This window comes from Rattus rattus, chromosome 2 (genome assembly GCF_011064425.1).
Source record: "Rattus rattus isolate New Zealand chromosome 2, Rrattus_CSIRO_v1, whole genome shotgun sequence".
In the NCBI taxonomy this organism is placed as follows: domain Eukaryota; kingdom Metazoa; phylum Chordata; class Mammalia; order Rodentia; family Muridae; genus Rattus; species Rattus rattus.
The window spans coordinates 183,752,236-183,775,526 of NC_046155.1; the positions used below are offsets into that span (position 1 = coordinate 183,752,236).

Sequence of the window (23,291 nt, forward strand, 5' to 3'; positions counted from 1 at the left end):
TAGCGGCAAGCACACAGTGCTTTCAAAGGGGATTTACTTTCTCTGAATCTCTGGGAAACAAGACCACACAGACTAAAACGGTCCTAAGAAGATGTGTGTTGATGAGCCATTAACTCTGACAATCCTCCCAGCTAAACAGCCCAACCACATTAACCGCCAGGGCCATGCCTCTGCCTTCAATTAACCCAGCTGCCAAGTTGTTTACTCTTTCTGTCAAAGTGCAGAGCTCTGCTGGGCAGCCCTGGGCCATTGTTACAGGTAATGCAGACAGACTGACCTTTAACTCAGATGACTCGCCCGCTGCCAAGAGCAAACGTCTCAGTCTCAAGAGCACACCTGTAATCCTATCACTTGGAAAGCTGAGGCAGGAGAATCCCAAGTTCAAAGCCTGTCTGGACTGCTTAGTGAGACCATGCCTCAAGGTAACTTGAGAGGTGAAGAGGGAATGGGAGGTAGCCCAGTGGTAGCCTGCTTGTCTAGAGTGAATGGAGCCCCAGGTTTAGTACCTGGGGCTAGGGCTAGTGATGGTGGGTCATGATCATAATCCTAGTTCTTGGGAGGGTGAGCCTAGGAGAGCACTTTGAGTTCAAGGCCAAAATGGCTACACTGTGAGACCCTGACTGTGAAAAACAAAACAAATAAGAACATAAACAACCATACTACAACAAAAAAACTCAGTGTCACAGAAACCACGTAACCCAGTGGCCTTCCTTAGTGGTTATGAGGAAAAGGGGACACTTAGGTTAAATGCCACTTACTAATGACCTTCTTTGCCTCTAAACATCCGTTCCTGTTTATTGGGAAAAAACTTAAAATAAATATCTTATTGACTCTCATCCACCTGACATTACATACGCCATATTATTACTTTGTCTTATTGCTATTTGTCTCTAGATGTTTAATTTTTTTCAGAGAAAACAAGAGTTAGAAAAATCTAATTTTTATTTCTTGCATAGCATCCATGTTGTAACACACATACCTCTGCAAACATGTTCTCATGTCCCCAGGAACGGGCACTGACATTCCTTAGGGTCGATGACTCGGGTGAGTGTCTGCTTCTGTCTCCCTGAGGGACTCCTTAAACAGTGCTCTGTGGTCTCAGAAACGCTCCATTCAGCTCCACCCCGCAGTTTCTGAAGAGTGAGGTGGTACCACGTGGACACCACAGGAATCTGTGTTTCCTCACAGCACACCCTGTAGCTTGAGAGTGAGCAGTCTACAAATTCAAATTCCAGTCCACTCTTGCAAATCCAACCACGGACCACTCTTCCCAGTATCTTCACACATTCAAATAGATGGTGTGGCTGAAAGAGTGTCCCTGGCTGGAATGGATCCCCTACAGGCATCGCACCAGAGGCTGAGGGCAGCAGATATGACAGCAGTCCACGCCTGGCCCCATGCCTGTCCCTCACAGATGTCTGTGCCATGAGAGCTGATCAAACACTCAAGGAAAAATTAGATGCAATTTTATGTCTTTGACTGTTGCTGTCTCAGCTATAGGCAACAGAAGGAAGAGGAACAAATGAGAGCTTCTTTTAAATACCAGGATGTAACCCCTACAGAAGCTTCTAGAAGCAATTGCCTAGGAGGTCTTGGCTCTCAGAAACGATCTCTGTGGGAAGCGGTGGTGGTCACGTGGCTCCACAAAGCTTGGCATCCTTTGTCCCTGCTTCCTGCCACATTTTCTTGGCCTGGCTGGGCATCCTGCTGATGGACCACAAGGAAGTGGTCAGACGGAGCAGCTGCTGCCATGGTTACTGAGGACCAGTAAAGACATGAGAAGTATGGTGTGGATCAGGGGACTTTATGACCTCAAGGGAAGAAAAAAATGACAGCAGAGTGCTCTCCTGTCCCTAGTGTGAGGTGTCTCCCCAGGGCTTGGACGTCCACTGTCTCTGGTCTCAATTTGATTTAATTGTGACAGGGGTCAGTTTGAAGGGGACGGAGATGTTCTCTCAGTGTGTTCTGGGTCATGGCTGTTTGCAGACAGCCTCCGGTTCCTGGATAATTTTCTTGGTGGAATTCTCAACCCCTAATGGAGGAAATTTTATATCAAACACTTGAAACTTCTAAAAACACAATGGGGAGAGTCAGTCAAATGTGACACCTCTCCAAAACAAGCGCGACATACAGAGTAAGGGTTACCATAAAAACACCACAGACTCCAGCAGCGTTCTGTGTTGTGCTTCTGCGGGGCTGTAGTCAGCCCAGGCAGCAAATGCAGACCTGGAGGAGAGGGTGCCCTCCATGCGTGCGGTCTTCAACCCAGGTGGACAGCACACACCTCTAGTACATTGGGGTACAGAAGGGACCCCAAGAAGCTCTATCTTGCTCCCATCTGTGGTGAGTGAATTTTATCTGCTGGGGTATATCTTCACCTACCTCACCCTGAGAGGAAAGAATTGACACAGGGGTGGGGTCTTTGCCTAAGTGATCTACACTACCAAACATTGCTTACCTGGTTTCTAACGTCAACTGGGTAACATCACCTTCCGCCTTGCATATCAACCATCGGAGAGATAGTTTATAGGAATGGATCCATGCCATGGAACCCAGGCACAGCGCTGGCCGCCACACAGTGAATCGTGGCTGACATGACAATGTCTTCTTCCTTTTCCAAGACTACAAATGCTGTGAGCTGTACAAGAGTCATGTGCACCCTGCTTCCCGGAGCTGTAAAATGTTCAGCTACAGCTAGCCATCTCTATTTTGAGGCCATTTTTACATATTTTGTGGGTGACAGATTTGTGGGCCTGTCTCTTTTGCATGTGCTGGTTTGGAAACAACAATTAAGATATTTTATTTCACATTTAATTAAATAGGATTAAAATGTGCGTGTCTCCCGTCACAATTTGACATTGACCCCGACTGGAGTTGCAGTGGTTTAGACTGGTGGATTTTTCTCGTGTTTTCATAGAAATTTGTGGAGTTTGTGTTTTCGGAACTCGGCAAACATATTAATATTTTTTCTTTTGATCTGGAACCAGTACGGCTGCTTTTCTTTTCAACAAAATCTCTGGAACTGAATTAAAAAAAAAAAACAAAGGAAAAGAAAAGAAGAAAATAAAGGAAAAGGTCACATGCCAGGAAACCTTGGGATTATTTTGAGATTTCTGGGAACAAAACTATAATAGATTTCCAGAAACACCTCCCTTGAAGGTTTCGAGACCAAAAGCTCGAAGTAGACTCATGTGGAGAGATACAGATGTTTGGTTGGCAGCCCGGTCCTCCTGTGTCCACCACTCACCAACACTGGGATCCCTGACATAGGAGAGCTGTAACACTGGCCACTGGGAGGCCTGGACTCACAGGGTGGTCTGACGACATGATGAGAGTAAACAGTTGTCCTTGTCGTGAGGTTTCGGAGTTCTCACTGTGACAGGATGGGCCACAGTGGCTCAGAACCATTATCTGACAGAGATTAAAAGTTGATTCTCCCGCTTCCCCCACCAAGCTCAGCTCCCCAGCTGTTTGAGACCCTCAGACTAGGGAGCTCCAGGAGTCAGGACCTATCTTCTACAGAGGAGTAGAGAATACATTTGTTTTCCATCTCCACGACTACATGAATGCTGGGCGTTCTTCTCATCTGAGAAGATGAGAAGGTTTCTTCTTTCTAAAACACTTCTAACACATTTTCACTGATGGGCAACTAGCAAGCTAGAAACTGCTCACAAGCTCCAACATCTGCCCATTTTCTGTACACAATCATTCATGGTCTCACCTTTTAAGACAATCCCGTGGGAGTGGTAAAGGAAGCATTGCGACTATGCTGCCTGCAGCTGCACGCAGGACTATCGTGACCCATAGGAAGAGCTTGGATGGTTCTGTTGGCTGCTTCAGTGAGGGGTGGACCTACCTGAATTCCACGGAGGAAACCAGCTGTCCATGAGAGCTCTGTGTAGTGTGAGGGACACGCACATGCACATACATGTGTGCAGGTGAGAGTATATGACTTCACACAGATGCAAGTGTGAGTGTGCACACGCGCACATATGAGCGTGCAGGTATGAGTGTGGGTGCACAGTGAGGGTGTGCTTGGCTTTGCTCCTGAGTGTACGAGGGTGTCTGTGGCTCTTCTCCACCCAGCATCTAGCTGGCTTGTCTTTTTTCCCATGGATACAGTTCTCAGAGATAGCATTTCTGTCCGAGGATCCCCCAGCCCTCCCTGCTTGTCCCTTACTGCAGCCCCACCTGCACCATGCTCAGCTTCCCTTGCTGCTGTGTCATCGTAGGCTTGAGAAGTCACCACAGGGACTTTGCTCCTTTCCCAGACAAGCCATAGCCAGAAACGCAAGCAAATGCTATGGGACACGAAGTTGGAAACGGCCCCTTCTGTTTGCTCCAGCTCAGCTGTGATCTCAGGGTGCAGCTTCCATGAGGAAGGAGCTCTTGTGTGTGGCATCAGCCGGCCTCTCCCTCTGGAGGGCTGGCAGTCAACCTTCACCATAAAGAAGCTGGGGATTGCATCATCATCCATTCTGACATGCTGGGAGGGAGGTGGGTTCCTGTGACAGGATGGTGACGGTCACACGTCCCTTGTTTACATGCCATAGAAACGGCCTTTCACACATGGAGTGACCCTCATTGCTTACCTTCATGTCCCTTTGCAATGCCAACTCTATGCCAGCACTTTCTATTTGTATGCCTTATGAGTTGAAGATGAAATTTTTGCCTCTGTTTCTCTAGTTCTATAATCACAGTTTTTCCGTTGTCATGGGAAGTTAAATGGACTTACTATTCTGTTTTCATAAGTGCAGGGCGAGCTGTTTTAGCTGACTGCTAGAGACAGCAGGGACCTGCTGGGAGAGGGTGCCCTGACTAGCCCTAGGTTCCCACCACAGCACATCATTGTACGGATGGGAAGTGTGCTTTCAATCTAAGGGTCACTGCAGAATAGTCTCTCTTTTCCAGAGTCTGGCCTTAAATTACAAGTGGGTAAAGCATTACAGCTTTGAAATGCAGCGTCTGTTTTTATTTGAGACCATGAACATCAAAGGCAAGGCTTCTCCTAGTCTGTCATTTCTGTGGCCACTACATGGAGCCCTAGGAAATAGTAGTGAAATCTGCTCTTGACCCCAGAGAGTTCACATGGCCTTTGCAGTAACCATGACGACTGAGTGACCCATAGACTCAAACCTGTGCCCCTGTCTGCCTGCTCTGCTCCATGTTCAAAGGTACTGAGACATTTATCCCCCTCCAAGACGAGTTGGCTCTGTACAAGACACATGTTAAAGGCCACCCTGGCTGCTTCAGAATTATCTGGGAAGAAGAATCGTAGTTGAGAAAAATCTTCCATCAGATTGCCTGTAGGCAGGTTTGTGGGGCATTTTCTTGATTAATAATTTCTTATGGGATGGCCCAGCCCCTTGTGGGTGCTACCACCTTGGGCAGGTGGATCTGGATTCCAAGCCATGGTCAGCAAGCCAGTAAGCAGCATCCCTCCATGGCCTTTGCTTGAGTTTCTGCAACCAGCTTCCTGCTTCATTTCCTGCCCTGGCTTCCCCCAATAAAATTATAACCCAAATAAACCCTTTGCTCTCCAGGTTACTCTTGTTCATGGTCTGCATCACAGTGATATAACGTACGCTAAGACAGAGGAACTATCTGTAGTTTGGCCTGCAACATTGCGGCATGGGGCATGGGCGAGCAGAGCCCTGGCGGGAGATTGCAGCATGGGGCATGGTCTCTAATTGCTCTTGCTGAGCAGGGGTCCCTGAAGGAGGCACCTACTGTGCGTAGAGACCACGAGCTGCTCAATCACACAAACCTGAAAATGCCCCCGACTGCCCCTCTTCACAGCTCCTTCTCACGAAGATTCCTTGATAGAAAACATCTGGCAAAGCAATCTCTTCCAATGACTATTGATTCTGTCCTGAGTGGTTTCTGCAAGATGGGAAATTGCTTTCTTCCCATTAAACACATACATACACACACACACACACACACACACACACACACACACACACACGCGCACACAGACCCCCCCACCCCCCAACACACACGAGAAATCACCATAGCAAACCACTGCTAACTGTTTCTTCAATAACAGGCAACACCATTTCTGGGTTAATATAAATTTATACACAAACAATCCTGTGAACCCTCTGGGATCTACTTTACTTTTCAATTGAGATTGGAAAAAAGTTGTTTCCAAAATGTATTAGTATTAATCAAGAATTCATCGAAAACTTCTGTTTGGATATTGTTAGTGGCACCCTGCTGCTTTATTTGTAAAATCTTGGCTCTTTCCGGTCAGAGCAAAAGGTCTCTAAAATGTCTCATTTAATTTGCATCAAAGATTCCTTCTCTGTTCTAGTAAAAAGTAAATTATATACAATTAAGTGATTAAATTATTGATAAATTTATTTAATTGGAATTTTCTTATGGGTATGTGTCGGTGAATGTATTTGTGTATGTGTGGTGTCTATCTGAGTATATGCTGTGCGTGTGTGTGTGTGTGTGTGTGTGCGCGCGCGCGCGCGCGCGCATGTGTACAGAAGCCAGAAGAGACTGTTGGATCCCCTGGAGATGGAGTTATACATGATTATGAGCTGCCCAATGGGAACTGATATTGGACCCTCCGGAAGAGCAGCCATACTTTTAACTGCTGAGCTATCTCTCCAGTCCTAGTGAGAATGCTAACATTGGAATTGCTAGCTAAATTGATTTTTCTTATGACATAGAAATGAACCATAGCTTTAAAAACACTGAGTCATGTTCCCTGAGGTGGCTATGGCAGTTTAAAAGGAGAGAAGACATAGCTATTGGGAAATGCACAGGGTAGCATCGTGGCCCTTGTCAGTGGGAAGTCAAGCAGTTCAGCCAGGGGGGAACCCCCCAGCCCCCCAGCAACTATTCCAATGGTGACAGCCGTTCGACCCCTGTGTTAAACCACGAGGGCATGAAATAAGGCACTCAGAGCTGACCTGCAGATATTCAGTGAGGCACGTACATGGTGGTCAAAACATGGGGTCTGCCAGTGTTGGTCAGCAGGTGGTGAACCACAGGAAGCACTGCCCATGCTGCAGCTGGGGTGTGCCGTGAGACACCAAGGGCCTGTGGCTCTCCATACAACATGCCCAGAATAGGTCAATCCATAGATGTAGAGAGGTGCTGGGGTAGAGGGTGTCTGTACTAGATGAGGGGTTCTGTCAAGGGTGACAGCAGTGTGCTGGAGTTGGACAGGGTGGAGGCAGCAGATGGCAGTGGTCATCCCATACCAGGACTGGAGGAAACACCACTGACCTGAACTGGAGACGGCTCAGAGGGGAGTTTTTATGTACTGTTCAGGGGTACCACACTAATACTTATTTTTCTTAGGTTTTGAGGATTATTATATTCAAACAAAAGGCCCAGAGTAAACTATCTCAATGAGGTCCTGAACAGGGAATCGTTTATTTTCTAAAGTATTTCGTATAAGCATAAAGAATAAAAGAACAGTAATATAAATTTAACTCCAGTAAATGAAACTGCTGAAATAATACTTGTATTCTATTCTTTTAAAATCGACTAAAAATTTAGGTGTGGGAAAATATAATGCTCAAGGTGCGAAAGGTTTTCATTTCTTTGGTCTGGGTGGCTGTATGTATCAGGGACATAATGGCTTAGTGTCCGAGGAAGAATAGAAGGAGATGTTGCCAGTTTGGAGTGTGGATCCCCCAAAGACCCTGCCTCTGGGGTGTCTCCCTGGTGGAGACCCTCTGGTGGAGACCCTGATCAGACTTGGCAGTAATGTATGGAGTGAGATGTGGCAGGCCGGTGGCTTGCCATCAGGAGATGATAGTTACCTGATACTTGGATTTCACAGATTTTATTCATTTGTTGTCATTGTCTCCTATGGCAAACTAGCCTGGGACACGCCATCCATGAACTTGGAATGAATATCCAAGTATACAGATTTTCAAATTTGGAAATGGCTTGATCAAGGTGACGTGAAGGCTTTAGGGAACTGTGAGCCAAGGACGAAACAAAATGTTGCTTGAAAAATTATGCTGTTATTACGCTCTTCTGGGATGTTTTATGATGGCTCAAGTATTAGGAATGGCTTATGGGTCTATGTGTCCTCTAGCCTCTGGTTATTCAAAAAATAAGTAAATAAGCCAGCAAATCCATGGTTTCTATTCAGCGAACACAGACTGCACTAAACCACTTGTTGACCCAGAGATGGCTTACTCAGAAAAGTGACAGCTCATAATCATGAAGAGTTCAAGTCCCAGGGCCCACATAAACAGCTGGCAACAACAGCATATGATCTGATCACAATCCCTGCTTTGGGGTGGCAAAGACAGGAGGAGGAGACACCCATGTCCCCAGAGTCGCTGTGCTGAAGCTGGTGCATCTGGTCAGTAGCCACAATGACAACATGGGCTGTAGCTCCCAGGAATAACTGTGTAGAAAAGAGAAATGGATGGCTTGGGGTGACCTGCCTCTGGGAGGTGAGAGGCTGCAGTGTTCTTGATCTGGATGCTGCTTACTTCAACCGGGAGACAGGAATGCTGGCAACGGATTCGTCTCCAGGGTTAAATTCATTCTGGTCAAACTGAAGGGTGGGACTTGCTGTGTTGTCCCCAGAGCATGGTGCACAGGGTGGCAGGCCTTACAATGCTTTGGTGTGTTTGATCCTTAGGACCTGTTACCCTCTCCCCAGCATGGCGAGTTGGGTCACAGTTAGTGTTAGACCCACACCTAAAGCCTCCTTGCTGGTATCTAAAACGAGCCAGGAATTCACCTGCAAGGGCCTGTCTGGCCAACAGAAAAGAAAGAACATTAGTATTCCTCTGTGAGGACTTAACTCATTCATGCTCTGGACTCACGTGTGCAGATACATTTTCCCTAGAGAGAAATCAAATATACTTTAGATTTTTAAAACTGCATTACTTTATTTATGTTTATTTGCATATCTGTCTCTTTCTATATCTATCTCATTTATTTATGTACCATCTGTGTATATATCTATATATTTATGTATTTATGTATCTACCTATGTATCCATCTATGTATCTATCTTTGTATCTATGTATCTATCATCTATCTCTTTCATATCTCTCTGTCTCTGTCTGTCTCTGTTTCTGTCTATCTCTGTCTCTTTGTGTGTGTGTGTGTGTGTGTGTGTGTGTGTGTGTGTGTATGTTTGTGTCTTTGTGTATTTGTATGTATATGTGCGGCCCATGCTACAGTGTCCCTGTGGGGGTCAGAGGACAGTTTGTATTACAGGTTTTTTTCCTAGGAGTTGAGCTGAGATCACTGAGTTGTTGGCCTCTGCCGCTGAGCTATCTCGCTGGCCCTCAATGTTCTTTCTGTGTTCATGCGGGGGATTGAGCACAGGGCCTGATACAGAGAGGCAGCATCTTACCACTGAGCTCCTTGCCCAGTCCGCTCGGTTGCTTTTGGACTTTACAATTTCTACCAGTCATCCAGTCCTCATGCTTCATATCACTAAATAAATCAGCTTCATTTTTCTCATGAGCTGTGGCATGGTTAGCTTTTTATCACCACATTTCTCTGACGGTTTGGTACAGACTGTGAGATCCTGGAGACTAAGATGCGGAGGAAAGAGGTGAGTCTTGACTCCCGTAGAAGGTAGCGTCAGCCCCACTAGGTGTTGGGCTACTGTGGAGTATCGGGCCCCAGCACCTGCCTCTGATTTGAGTTGAGCTGTGTGTTCTGGCTTCCCATCTGCGTCTAGGTGCATCTGGGGGCCCTAGCACAGCCTGCTTCTTGTTTTTAGGAAGCCAGACTTTCCCATTACCTCACAGACACCTTCAGGGGGGTATTCCTAGCCTCCATTTCCCTTCTATAAAGTGTGAGGAATGAGCCACACTCTTCCCAGCTCTTGTAGGAACAGAGGGGCACCTGCTGTGCTGGGCAGGACCCTTTAACCCCGGTGCTCTACTCTTCAACAGCTTGTGTTTGTCTCTTAGAATGTTATCTGTTGTCTTCCCCTCCTGCCCTGTAACTGCTTTACCGTGGTCTCCCCACAGATGTGTCCAGGTGTGTGGCTGAGAGGAAGTACACCCAGGAGCAGGCCCGGAAGGAGTTCCAGCAAGTGTTCATCCCAGAATGCAACGACGACGGCACCTACAGTCAGGTGACTTGTCTTGCTTTGAGAGTCCAAGCCTGGGTTATTGGGTTGAGATAATTGGGTGCCAGAGCTGGGAGCGAAAGGGAAGGAGCCAGAGCCATGGAGTGGGAAATAGTCATCTTGTTTCTGAGATGCCAACCTCAGGGGCCTCACAGCATGGTATGTGAGGGAGAGTTTAAGCCCTAGCTGGCTCAGGTGTCTGTACTACAGCCGTGGCCTCTGCATCCTTGTGCTGCATGAATACCGTATGAGGCAGCTCTCTCAGAAAAGCTCATTAACCCCGGTTAACTGGCCAAGCTCTGGGTCTGATTGTAGCTTAGCTCATTCATAAGCCCCATGACTCAGCCACTGAGTCCACAGTAGGATGCTGCCACATCAAGTCATGGCTTGCCTATGGTCATGCTGCCGGCCAAACTCTCTTAAAAATAGTTTGGTTCTAATTTGAGTCAGTCAGTGCTGCTACTGAGAGCTGTCTGCAGCATGCCACCATAGAGTAGGTTCTTGGGGGTGGGGGAGAGGCAGCAAAAACATTCTGCTATCAATACCTGTGATCTCATGTGACGTTCTATTTAAGGTCATGGGTCGTCTCAAGCATAGTCATGTGACATTTGGGAGAAGGGAGAAAGGATAGCATGGGGGAGGAGCTACACTGATGGATGTCCTCTACTCTGGTCAACTGAAAGTTAGAGGAAGGTACCTCGGGGAACTGAAAAGGTGATGTGGAAATACGTCATCACTGCTGGACAACTATCTCCTCCCCCTGCGTCAGCCATGGACTCACCGAGAAATATTAGGGACTGGCTTTGCCCTGTGTGAAGGGAGGGCCTTAGGTTCTCTGCAGCAGGGCCTGACCCTCACTGTTGTGCAGTAACATATACCAGTTCCTTTTTCTCCATACCTCTGTGGTGAAGCTCAGCACTCAGCTTCCCCTGAGTGGCCAAACGCGGCACCTGAGAATCTCAGCTGTCCTCTGAGGTGACTCTGTGGGAGAGTTGCCTGTGGTTAGCTCACCTCCCTGTCATTTCTCTGCAGGTCCAGTGTCACAGCTACACAGGATACTGTTGGTGTGTTACACCAAATGGAAGGCCCATCAGTGGCACCGCTGTGGCCCACAAGACACCCAGGTGCCCCGGTAGGTCTGACTAATGCTGGCTCCGGGGAAATGCCTTCCTGTTTCTCTTGGTCATCTTACTCAGATTTACTCACAAATCAAAAGGACATTTAGTAAGAGAGGGGTAGGATGAGCTCACTGGACACACCACTCCACATAGACCTGGAGGAAAAGAAGCAAAGACTTTTGTCGACATGTTGGGGCAGGGGACAACTGGCCGTAGGAACACACTGGGCTGAATCATTTGAAAATATAACCACAGAGGCTCGAGTCACCAGCTTGAATGACCCATTGTTTTCCTTGGCCAAAAAAAGCAAAAGGTCCTGCTTTTATATATATATGGGTTTTCAAAGAGAAAGGGGATCTTTCCTCACAGTTCAGTTTCCAGACATTTACGTGTGATATTTTATTACCCAGACGGGAGCTTGATGTACTGAAAGTAACAAGGCTGGCGACCTCACAGTCTATAAAATGGTCCCTTTTCCACTAATATTTTACCAAAAAAGGTTATAGATGATTCAGATCATTTTTATGTGAAAATGGTCTCCCGCCCGGGCCTGACTAACTTGCTGTCTGATGAAGCTGAACGTTCTTGTCATCCAAGTCTTTGGGTTATAATATGAAAATAGGCAAACTGTTTGGGACTAGGGACGTTAAGACACACATTTCTCCAAGTTTGTCACTTGAGGGTTGAAACGTTAGTGTCTGGAGTTAACTGTCAGACTTACTTACTATTTAAGGGTCAGGCACTGCCTGCCAAGATTCCATTTGTTATTGTGACCCAGGCAGAGGAACTGGGCATGGGATCATTGGCTGTGACCTCCTTGGGACCCTGTGACAAACCCTGTATTTCAGTGACAGTTCACTCTGGAACCCACATGCTTTATGTCATGTAGAATGGGAATACATTTGTTTTATTTCAAAACTATTTTACCACTGCAACCTACAAAGTGCTATTTTTTCCCTGTGAGTTAATGTTTACATTGAGTAGTTCCTGTACAGACTTGTAGAGGAAAAGACAGATCTGCTCTCCTGGGAGAAAGCAGAGGGCAGGGCAATAGGATTCCATGATCCAAGCTGCATTGTCAGAAAAAGCTGGGTTCTGTGGAACCAGCTTCCTTCTAGCTGTTCGTAAGACTGTTGGACTGCACCGCTGGAACATCCGTTGCTTCTGGAATAGACTGTGCGAGTTTTCTTACGAGATGTGATTGGTGTATGATTGCATGCAAATTCTGGCCCTTTGCTTAAAAGCCTGGTGTGTAGTGCTTGGGTAAGGAGCAAAGGGGTCTGATGTCTAAGCCCAGGGTAGTGCCCCCCACCTGTAACCCTAGCACTCTGGAGGCAGAGGCAAGAGAATGGAGAGTTCTAGGCCAGCCTGGACTATGTATGAAGATTTTGTCTGCAAAACCAAACCAAACAAAAAGGACAATTAGACAATTCAGAACTCTTAGGATGGCTGCCCCGTTTTGAGGGAGTAGTTTCTGTGTGTGGTATGCGGTTGACTGGGGGTTCTCTCCCTTGTGGATTAAGTCGATGTTCTTCCCCACCGGGTTGGAATGACTAGTGTATCTGGTTCCCACAGAGCGGGATGCTAAGCTTTCACTCTGCAATCCCACGGGGAGGAGAGAGCTAGAATTACTTGTTAATACTTTGGGGAACATCACTACCCTGTGCTGAGCAACTGAGGGATTTTGAGATTTAAGGGAAGGTTGTGGAGGAATTGGGCATCCTACACTCACCCCACAGAGACAGAACTGACAATGTAGCTTTTACATGATACAATGGACTTCTTCCTGTGTCGTGACACAGCCTGATGGAGAAGTGGGGTAGTGGGTTACACTTTACATTGGGCTGGCTTTGACAGCAGGTCAGAGTGACCCTGATTTTGTCTGCAAACCACAGGGAGCGTGTGTTTTGGATATGCCCATGCCATCAGCAACCAGGAAATGTTCAGCACAGGTGGTGTACAGGGGTAAAACTGCAGAATTCACTACATAGCTTCTGCCTTCAAATTCATCTAATTCACCTTATAGGTATTCTCTATAAAACTGGAATTAAGAAACTACTTTAGAAATGAGCAGAAGACAGCAAATTTGTTGGACTATGTGTATGTATATGTGTGTGAATGTGTATGTATGTATGTACATGTCTAAATATGACTGTATGTGGGTATATGTATGTGTGCACATGATGTATATGTGTACATGGCGTATATGTGTGTGCAATTTGTACATGTGTCTATCTGTGTATGTGTGAATATGCATATATGTATGTGTATATGTGCATGTTTACATGTGGGTGTATGTGTGTATACATGGGTGTATGTATATGCATGTAGATGTGTGTACATGATGTATACGCGTGTATATATATGTATATATATGTATGTGAATGTGTATATATACGTAAGTATGTATTTGCATGTGTACACATGGTATATATGTGTACATGGTATATATGCATTTATGTGTACATATGTATACAAGTATGTGTGTCAATATGTGTATGTATTCATATGTGTGTGTGTATGAATTTGTGTCTGTATGTGCTTATTAGGACCATGTAAACATACTCTGTAGCATCTAAGTGGGGATAGAGGCTGGTGTCCCTTCTAGGCTTGTATCCAATGACATGGTGTAGAACCCCTCCTCAAGTCCTTAGTTGCACCGGGAAGACCTGGGTGAGGCATGAATAGTCATTTCACAGTTGTACGTTGAAGCCATGGATGCAGAATACCTCAGTTTCAAAATGGTCAAAGCAGTAGCATTTTCTAGAGGAGGGTGTCCTTGTGTCTTCATGCCAGGGCAGCATAGATTAGAGTCCCACTGGGGCTCTCAGAGAATGACATGGAGACAGAAACACGGAGGTGAATGTGTGGCAAGGGAGAAGACAGAACAATAGACCACCCATGGCAGTGTGTAAGCTGGTCACTCAGGGCTCAGCTCTTTCCTTCTGGGACTGGACCCTGGAGGAACACAGCTCCATGATGCAGACATGTGGCAGGCCTATAGCAACACTAGCTGTAAAAACCAAACCCTGGAACTGGCTCTGTAGATGTCTGTAGGATAACACTACACAGAGTGCTAGCCTCACAGTAGGATAAACATCAGTGCAGACAGATACACACTCCCTGTCTCTCTCACTGGTGCCGTGGAGCTGACAGCTGTGTGAGTCAGAAGACACAGGAAAGCACAACACAGGGCAGGGAATTTACAGCTCCTAGCAGACAAACCAGCCCTGGCCTGGAGGTGTCCGGTCGTGAGCAGAAAGGAACAGAACCAATGGAAGGATATACAATAAAAGTAATTTTTCAGATTGTCTACATCCTGTGACCTGGATAGCCCTGTGGTGGCTGACTCCAGAACTTAGTAGCTGATCAGTCCGTGAGGCTGGATCCCTCCACCATTGTACCCTGGTGCCAACAGCCTGGAGAACTCCTGGAGTGTTGCTGGTCTTAGTGCATGCTACAAGCTAGGTTCTGATGTCCACAGAGGAATGAATGTAGCAGCAGTGGTCACAGCGACAGAAAGGCAATGAGGCAAAAGCAAAGCCTTCCCTGCAGACTTCCTCTTCTCTCATGGCCACTGGAAGGTGATGTGCACATTTAGGATGTGGACACTTCAAATACCCTGATTCAACTCCCCCTCACAAATATGCTGAGGAGTGGTTGAGGGCTTAGTTGCTGCCAGACCCGCTCGGCTAACATTCCATTGGGCTTGAACATTTTTGTTGACATTCTGAGTCCTGATCCACAATTGTCCTGAGGGATCAGGATGGAGATGCCCTAATTCCTTTCTTACAAACCTGAAAAAGCTAGTCTCCTATCATGCCAACCTCCACTGACGGCCACTGCTTACACGAAAAAGGAATTAGCCCATAGATCATAAGCCAGTGACCTTCCCCATCCTTCTGATTCCCTGTCCTGAGCTAGGTGTGAGGGGCAGAGGGCTGAGGTAGAAGAGAACGTGTGGAGATGTCAGGCCCCTTTAACCTTTACCTCCTCCTTCAGTCTTACTCCTCAGTGGGCATTCCTGAGCCACCAGCCCCTTCCCACCATGGGACAGTGCTTGGCCAGTTCTTGCAGTATTCCTGTCTGGATTTGATGTGCAAAAAGCCCACTCACTGTTCACTGTTATCACAGCTCTTACCAAGCACTGACCACCAGGGAGCCAGCAGTGAGTGGAGCCTGGCAGACACTGGTGTAGCCTGGGGCCTGGGCCAGCAATGGACAAGCACTGCAGACACATACGGAATACCATCCGCGCTGTCCAGTGGCATCCAGAAAAACCCCACAGAGGGGTGGTTCTCATAAATAAGGGCAGGAATAGGAGAGGGTTTCATTCATGCGTGCTATCGACTCTGATGCCTTTTGGATTATGTCTGTGCATAGATCAGGTATAGAAAGGGGGAGAAGAAAGACTTTCATGGTAGTGGGGTGGGGGATAGCTTCAAGGAGGGTGGTGACAAGAAGCTAAAGACAAGGGTGCTTTAGAGACTGAACTGTTCCCTGCTGACTTCCTGTCTCCCCTCCTGAGAGTGGATGTTCCTTGGCCTGGAGACTTGGGTGCTCCAGGAAGCCCCATAGCCTTAGAGCTCTTGGTCTGCAGCTGACGCTTGTGTATTCTCTCTGGTGCCAGAAATGTTCAAGAAGCATGGCATAGAGTCCATTCGGCTTCTCTCCTCTGTGCTGGTGAAGGATCTCCAGACGGTCATGGGTAGTCTTGAGGGATTTAATTTTCCTTCTGTTTCTCCCTCCCTCCTTCTCCTTTCCCCTTGATTCCCCCTCCCTCTCCTTCTCTCTCTCTCTTTTTCTTTTCTGTTTCCAAAGACTGACATGGCTGAGCATAGATGAAAATGTTAAAAGCAAAGAGACTTCCCTCCAAGGAGAATGTCTGCAGCAGGTTAATCTTGTAATTTGGAAATAGCTTCACTCTAATGACTGATTCCTAGTCAGAGCTCATTCCTAGTCAGGCTTAAAATATTGTAGGCTAGGGTTGGGGATTTAGCTCAGTGGTAGAGCGCTTGCCTAGCGAGCGCAAGGCCCCGGGTTAGGTCCCCAGCTCTGAAAAAAAGAGAAAAAAGATATTGTAGGCTGACCTTTCAGGCAGGACTTAAAATAAATCTGTTATTTTTAATGTATTGCATACATGTGTGCCTGTGTGTTTATGTGCATGTGTTTGCAGATGTGTCTGTGTGTGCCTGTGTGTTTGTGTGCATGTGTTTGCAGATGTGTCTGTGTGTGCCTGTGTGTGTATGTGCATGTGTTTGCAGATGTGTCTGTGTGTGCCTGTGTGTGTATGTGCATGTGTTTGCAGATGTGTCTGTGTGTGCCTGTGTGTTTATGTGCATGTGTTTGCAGATGTGTCTGTGTGTGCCTGTGTGTGTATGTGCATGTGTTTGCAGATGTGTCTGTGTGTGCCTGTGTGTGTATGTGCATGTGTTTGCAGATGTGTCTGTGTGTGCCTGTGTGTTTTTGTGCATGTGTTTGCAGATGTGTCTGTGTGTGCCTGTGTGTGTATGTGCATGTGTTTGCAGATGTGTCTGTGTGTGCCTGTGTGTTTTTGTGCATGTGTTTGCAGATGTGTCTGTGTGTGCCTGTGTGTGTATGTGCATGTGTTTGCAGATGTGTCTGTGTGTGCCTGTGTGTGTATGTGCATGTGTTTGCAGATGTGTCTGTGTGTGCCTGTGTGTGTATGTGCATGTGTTTGCAGATGTGTCTGTGTGTGCCTGTGTGTTTGTGTGCATGTGTTTGCAGATGTGTCTGTGTGTGCCTGTGTGTGTATGTGCATGTGTTTGCAGATGTGTCTGTGTGTGCCTGTGTGTGTATGTGCATGTGTTTGCAGATGTGTCTGTGTGTGCCTGTGTGTGTATGTGCATGTGTTTGCAGATGTGTCTGTGTGTGCCTGTGTGTGTATGTGCATGTGTTTGCAGATGTGTCTGTGTGTGCCTGTGTGTGTATGTGCATGTGTTTGCAGATGTGTCTGTGTGTGCCTGTGTGTTTGTGTGCATGTGTTTGCAGATGTGTCTGTGTGTGCCTGTGTGTGTATGTGCATGTGTTTGCAGATGTGTCTGTGTGTGCCTCTGTGTTTTTGTGCATGTGTTTGCAGATGTGTCTGTGTGTGCCTGTGTGTGTATGTGCATGTGTTTGCAGATGTGTCTGTGTGTGCCTGTGTGTGTGTGTGCATGTGTTTGCAGATGTGTCTGTGTGTGCCTGTGTGTGTATGTGCATGTGTTTGCAGATGTGTCTGTGTGTGCCTGTGTGTGTATGTGCATGTGTTTGCAGATGTGTCTGTGTGTGCCTGTGTGTGTATGTGCATGTGTTTGCAGATGTGTCTGTGTGTGCCTGTGTGTGTATGTGCATGTGTTTGCAGATGTGTCTGTGTGTGCCTGTGTGTTTGTGTGCATGTGTTTGCAGATGTGTCTGTGTGTGCCTGTGTGTGTATGTGCATGTGTTTGCAGATGTGTCTGTGTGTGCCTGTGTGTGTATGTGCATGTGTTTGCAGATGTGTCTGTGTGTGCCTGTGTGTGTATGTGCATGTGTTTGCAGATGTGTCTGTGTGTGCCTGTGTGTGTGTGTGCATGTGTTTGCAGATGTGTCTGTGTGTGCCTGTGTGTGTATGTGCATGTGTTTGCAGATGTGTCTGTGTGTGCCTGTGTGTGTATGTGCATGTGTTTGCAGATGTGTCTGTGTGTGCCTGTGTGTGTATGTGCATGTGTTTGCAGATGTGTCTGTGTGTGCCTGTGTGTGTATGTGCATGTGTTTGCAGATGGCAGCAGAGGAACTGGAGTTACAAGTAGTCGTGAGTCTCCTGATGTGGCTGCTGGGAGCTGAACTCAGATCTTCTACCGGAGCAGTGGGTTCTCTTAGCCTCCCAGCCATTTCCCCAGTGAAAGGGCTCTCAGCACCACGATATCCTGAGAGTGTTCACTGGGACACTAGCCAGAGCCAGAGCTTGGCTTCAGATTCCAATTCTCAGCAGAGAGACAGAAACGGTGTGACTTGATGTGGCAGCATCACAGTGCTTAGCCCCCTTTCCAAGGACCAGCTCTGGAGCTGATGGCGGGCAGATGCTTCAGTAAAGGGTCCAACAACATCAAAGGCGCCCGCTCCATCCATTCACTAACAAGTTTTTACATGTTCAACCTCACAACTTGTAGTGACAAGGCTGTGCAGGTTGGTGGTCTCTTCTGGAATCTTCTCATGCCCATCTCTGCTGCTTGGTCCAGAGAATTCTACTTCAGGGTGTGGAAGACCCAGGAATAAACTCCGAATGGCCTTAGACTCGACCAGGTGACCTTTCAACAGGTTAACAGAAGTAAGATTGTCTTTGACCCTTGCTAGCACAGTCCCTGTAAAATTAACTTTACAGAAGGCTTGTTAACATCCCTTTGCCATACCTACTTCAACTAGGGCTCCCCCTTCATGTATTCTAATAAATTTTCTGGAAAACATTAAGAGGCCTTTTATAAGTAAGTGGTCCTGGTTTATGTTGCTCATGTAAAGATCAGTCCCTGGGTACCCTGGAGATGGTTACAAAACTTAAAACAAGCACCGTCTCTTAATTTCGTGCATGATCCTCACTCCCGAAGCATAAGGCGAGAGGTGCAGAGGACAGCCTGTATTCCTGGGCCAGCCCCCCAACCGGTGACTGTGTGCAATGTGGGTAGATAGCCATGCTTCACCTACTCCCAGTGTTACTTCTCTGTTAAATCCTACCATGACTGTGCAGAAGTCACCGAAGCCAGTTGCCTCTGTGCAGACTAAAAAGAGCAGGGGTTGGGGGAAGCTTTGCATAAGCTCCTAGAAGCTGCTAGCTCTTACTTTGCCTTGAGGAAAACAGTGCAGACTTTGGAAGTGCAGCTGACTCAGCGTGCATGAGAGGAGACTCCCTTACTTACCTTCAGGGGACTCACAGCTGGAAGGGGACAGGTCAGGCCCCAATCATGGAAGAGAGCAAATGAGCAATGGCTTGTGCCCTGTTCCCTCAGCAGCCCCAGGGGTAAGGAGGTGGCAGGAGGGACCCCCAGAGACTTTAAGTTCTTGCACATTAGACCTAGAAGTCTGTGTAGGGTCCACTCCAGGCAATTGTCTTGTGGGTAGGTGGACAGGGAGATGGTAGGCTGAGCTTTCAGAGTCCAGGTAAGGACCGTGGATGTAGCCCTCACATCAGCTGCTCCAGCTGCAGACTACCCTTCTGATGGCCTGCTGGCTGCAGATTGTGGGCTGAGTCTGCTACTCAGTAGTCATTTAGCCCTCCAGGCCTCAGTTTCTTCATCTGTGTCTTGGGTGTAACAGTAGGGCTAGGTCTTGAGCTGTTAGCATCAAAAGACCTAAGGAGTGCGAAGCTCTCAGGACAGTGAGAGACAGAGGCTAAGGACTATTCAGGTGCTTGCTTCCCATATAGACATGCTGTAGGTGTCTGTGCGTTCTATTGAATTCATCTCCCTGAAGTAGCCTGGCCTTTCTGGTGCTATGTGACTGTGCTGTTTATCCCACGACACATGGTCGTATGTTGAATGGTTGTACAAACGAGAAAACAAGTTGGAGAAAGCTGATGGCTGAGGCCACGGTGGTGTGGCTTTGCAAGCTCTGCTCTCATGGGCTGGCATGCTCCTTCACTGTCTATGTGTAGAGCACATAGAGTAATGCCATGGGTCATTCTGAGGGGACAGTCAGCATTGCTGCTACTGGCTTGCTTCGATACGAGGTCACCACATTGCCCATTTGCTGCCTTGTGGCTGTGGCTATTCTTGAGGTAGTCTCTCTCTGTAGCATAGGCCAGACTCAAATTTGAGAGTCCCCAGTGCCTCAGCCAAGTACAGGGGTTACAGTCTCTGTACACTCTGCCCATTTCATAGATGAGAAAGTAGGTTTAGAGGGGGTAAATCCAGACGTCTGCCAGGTCCTAGAGCTGAGATGCACTGAGGGCCATATCCTCTCCTCGCCTACCACACCGCATCTTTCAATACTGGCTTCAGTATTCACACCATGCTCAGGGCCTCTTGTCAGAGAACGAGAGCAGAAGCCATCGGCACCTGCTGAGTGACAATGGAAAATGCTTGTCCTAACACAGATAGCACAGTCTGTCTTTCCTTTCTCCAGCCTCCCTGCCCTCTCTAATCCCTCTCCCAAGAGAAGCCATGTGATCTGTGGGGTTGGTGATTTCTGGGGTGAGTCTTGTTGTGCTAACTGTGCTCTGAGGGAGACATTGGCTCTTTTAGGTGAGTGGGTGCCACCTTTCTGAGCAGATACCACCACACCGGCTGCTTTCCTGGTGTCCATACCAAACATTTCATCTCTTATTCGGGAAATGAGCTAGCGTGTCCTTAGGGCACTGCCCTCTGTGAGACTGTGGGTAGCCCCCCTCTTCTTGCCATGTGGCTGGATCTGTATTTTAACCAACTACCTGGGCTGCAAGAGCAAGAGTCCAGTAGTTCTCTGTAATTCATGGGGTATCCCCCCTGCATCAACACCCCCAGCGATTGCTAAAAGTGACACCCTACTTAAAAGGCCCCTTTCGCAAGACAGAAGCTCACTCACTGACAGAAGCTCAGCGTGCCCTTCTGTTGCTGGTCTGGGGAGTGGCACATCAGGGGCAGCTCACTGTGGACAGCCATGACTAGCAAGCACTGTGAGAAATCCCAGCTGCCCTGTTGGTCCTGGATTCCCTTGGTTTCCCCCTTGTCCTGGCTACAGATCTGTGTTCAGTTCCATTCCCAGTCCTTCATGACGGAACCTTGCAGGGAGGCTGGGACCGAAAGCCAAAGTCTTTGATCTTGGACAGAATCCAGATCCCCACCGAGTCAAACTCCTTATTTCACAATGTTTGCATGGCAAAGTGTGTGATCAGAGACACTTGGTCCTGTGGCGGAGAGCTCTTTCCTACAGATGAAGATCAAGATGGAACTATTTTTGGCTAACCGTAAATGCTGAGGGGCCTGATGAACTCGGTGCTGGGTGCCCCTGGGGAGACTGTTGGCTGCTGGCTGCTCTGAGAGCATACCCCACAACTCCCCGGGGAGAGAGTGATGGTGGTAAGCTGTCGGGTCTTTCCCTGATTTTGTCTCTAATCAGCTTTCTGCTTAGCAGCTTGCTCTGTTTCCTCCTCAGATTACAAAAGATTATCTTAATTCAGTCCTGAGACTCGCTCTCAAGGGAGCAGTTTGACCATCTAGAATATTTATATTTCATTCACGAATCAAAACCCCTCCCTACATACAAGCTCAGAGATAGTACTAAAATCCCATCACTTGCAGTCAAGAGAGGGAAAGTTTTGATCCTTCATAGCTACACGTGATAAGCTTCCATCCATGGGTTAACAAGAAAGCTGTGCAAGAAGCTGGTCCCTGAAGATGGGGCAGGCCAGGAAGCAATGGAGGCACACATGGAAAGTTTGGATTCTTAGCAAGGTAAACCCAGACCCCAGAAGCTGCAAAACACAATCACATTCCCAGGCAGGAGAAAAATGTAGATGGGAATAGGAAGGCATCTGCATCAAACGGCACCTGCAGGGGTGCAGGCTGATGATGCAGGAGGTCCATTTGCCCAGCTGGCCTCCTGGGTTGTGGGCTAAGGTCTCTAACGTATAGCTTAGGCAGCAGCCAGGAAGCAGCAGGGAGAGCTGGACCGTGCAGAGCAGTCTTCCGCACCCAGGAGTCTCTGAATGATTTGCTTTTGTGTCTCCCAACACATTACTACTGTTTTTCAAGAAATGCCAGCAATTGAAATGATGTCACAAAGTTGTCTTTGCCCTCAATGGAAGTGTTGATCCCTTTCCAGTTTCATATTCACGGCCCAAAACAACTGTAGCAAATTATAAGTTGGGGCATCTTCACTGAGGGGCATTGCGTTAGTCTCAGCTCTGAGAAGAGCTCCCCTTCCCCGATACACTGAGCAGGTGGAGAGGTGGGAGAAGTTGGTATCCAATGCTTTGGAAGCAAAAGAGCACTACCTCGGACTTGTGAGAAGAACTGTTGTCCACACTGTGCATCATCAACACCTTTCTCCACAAAGCACACATGGGCAGCATGGTGAGCACATGGCCCTCACACAGAAGGGAAACGAGCTCGTAGAAGCACAGGCAGCCACAGCGTGTCTGTACGGAAAGCAAGCACCCGGGATGTCCTCTCCCTGTGTCCCTTACCGTCCTGAGAGCATCACACTCCTTAGCTCTGTGAATGGTCTGTGTCCATCTTCAAAGGACAAACCTACAGTTTTCCTTTCTTCCCATAATCAGACTCAAGTTGAAGCCAAGGATTTGGTTTCCTTTAGCGTCATGTCCTGTCTGGTCTGTACCTTATGACCTCAACACTCACCGGGTCCATGTGTGCTGACAAGGACGCAGACTGCTTTTCTGGTGTATCTGTTGCCATACGTCAGGGTAAAGGTCTTCCACACTTGAGCCTAAGCAGTGGGGACTCCTCAGTACTGTCAGTGGCACCGCTTTGGTTACAGTTTCCCCCGATGGTGTCAGGTCACTTGTGCAATTTAGCTAGAACATGAGAATGCACATTGGACTTATAGAAATAGAAGGGCAGAGCTGCTTCCCCTAATTGACGAAAACCATTTGGTAGAGCATTGTAATTCCGTTCCTTATTTTCCTCTCTCAGGTTCAATAAATGAAAAGCTGCCCCAGCGGGAAGGTGCTGGAAAAGCAGGTAACTATCTTGAAATGAATGCATGATGGCATATAAGATTTGATCCGATTGCACCTTGAAATGACTCTCAAGTTGGGGTACATTGGAAGGTGTTGTCCAGATCTTCTAGCAGTATGGATCCAGTCCTGTCTTCTGCTAGTCACTTGTGGGGTCAGGCAGTACACTCAGGGGTGCTGGCTACAGCTTGTGTGGGGACCCTGAAAGGGGCTCAAGACCACTGTGGGTGTGTTGTGTTCAACTGTAGGTGTGCCAGATAGCCCTGTAGTGTATGAAGAGAACTGTAATACAGCAGCTAACACTGGATGTGGCAAGTTCAGCCGTAGGTAGGAATGCCTTGCTCAGCTATGGTGTGTCAGATAACACTACAGGTATATGGGGGCAGCTTTGGAGGTGTCAGGTACCACTGTGGGTGTGGCAGGTTCAAATACTACTGTGGGTCTA

The 23,291-nt window shown here is 47.6% G+C and overlaps 1 protein-coding gene across 2 annotated transcripts in view; it reads left to right on the forward strand.

The window, feature by feature from the left end:
• Positions 1–23,291, forward strand: part of Smoc2 (SPARC related modular calcium binding 2) — a 129,083-nt gene that overhangs the window by 44,344 nt on the left and 61,448 nt on the right. For both annotated transcript variants that reach the window (XM_032894654.1, XM_032894655.1), the window contains exons 3-5: positions 9,981–10,087; positions 11,114–11,213; positions 22,803–22,850. In XM_032894654.1, coding sequence (XP_032750545.1) covers positions 9,981–10,087; positions 11,114–11,213; positions 22,803–22,850 — 255 coding nt within the window. The remainder of the gene's footprint in view (positions 1–9,980; positions 10,088–11,113; positions 11,214–22,802; positions 22,851–23,291) is intronic.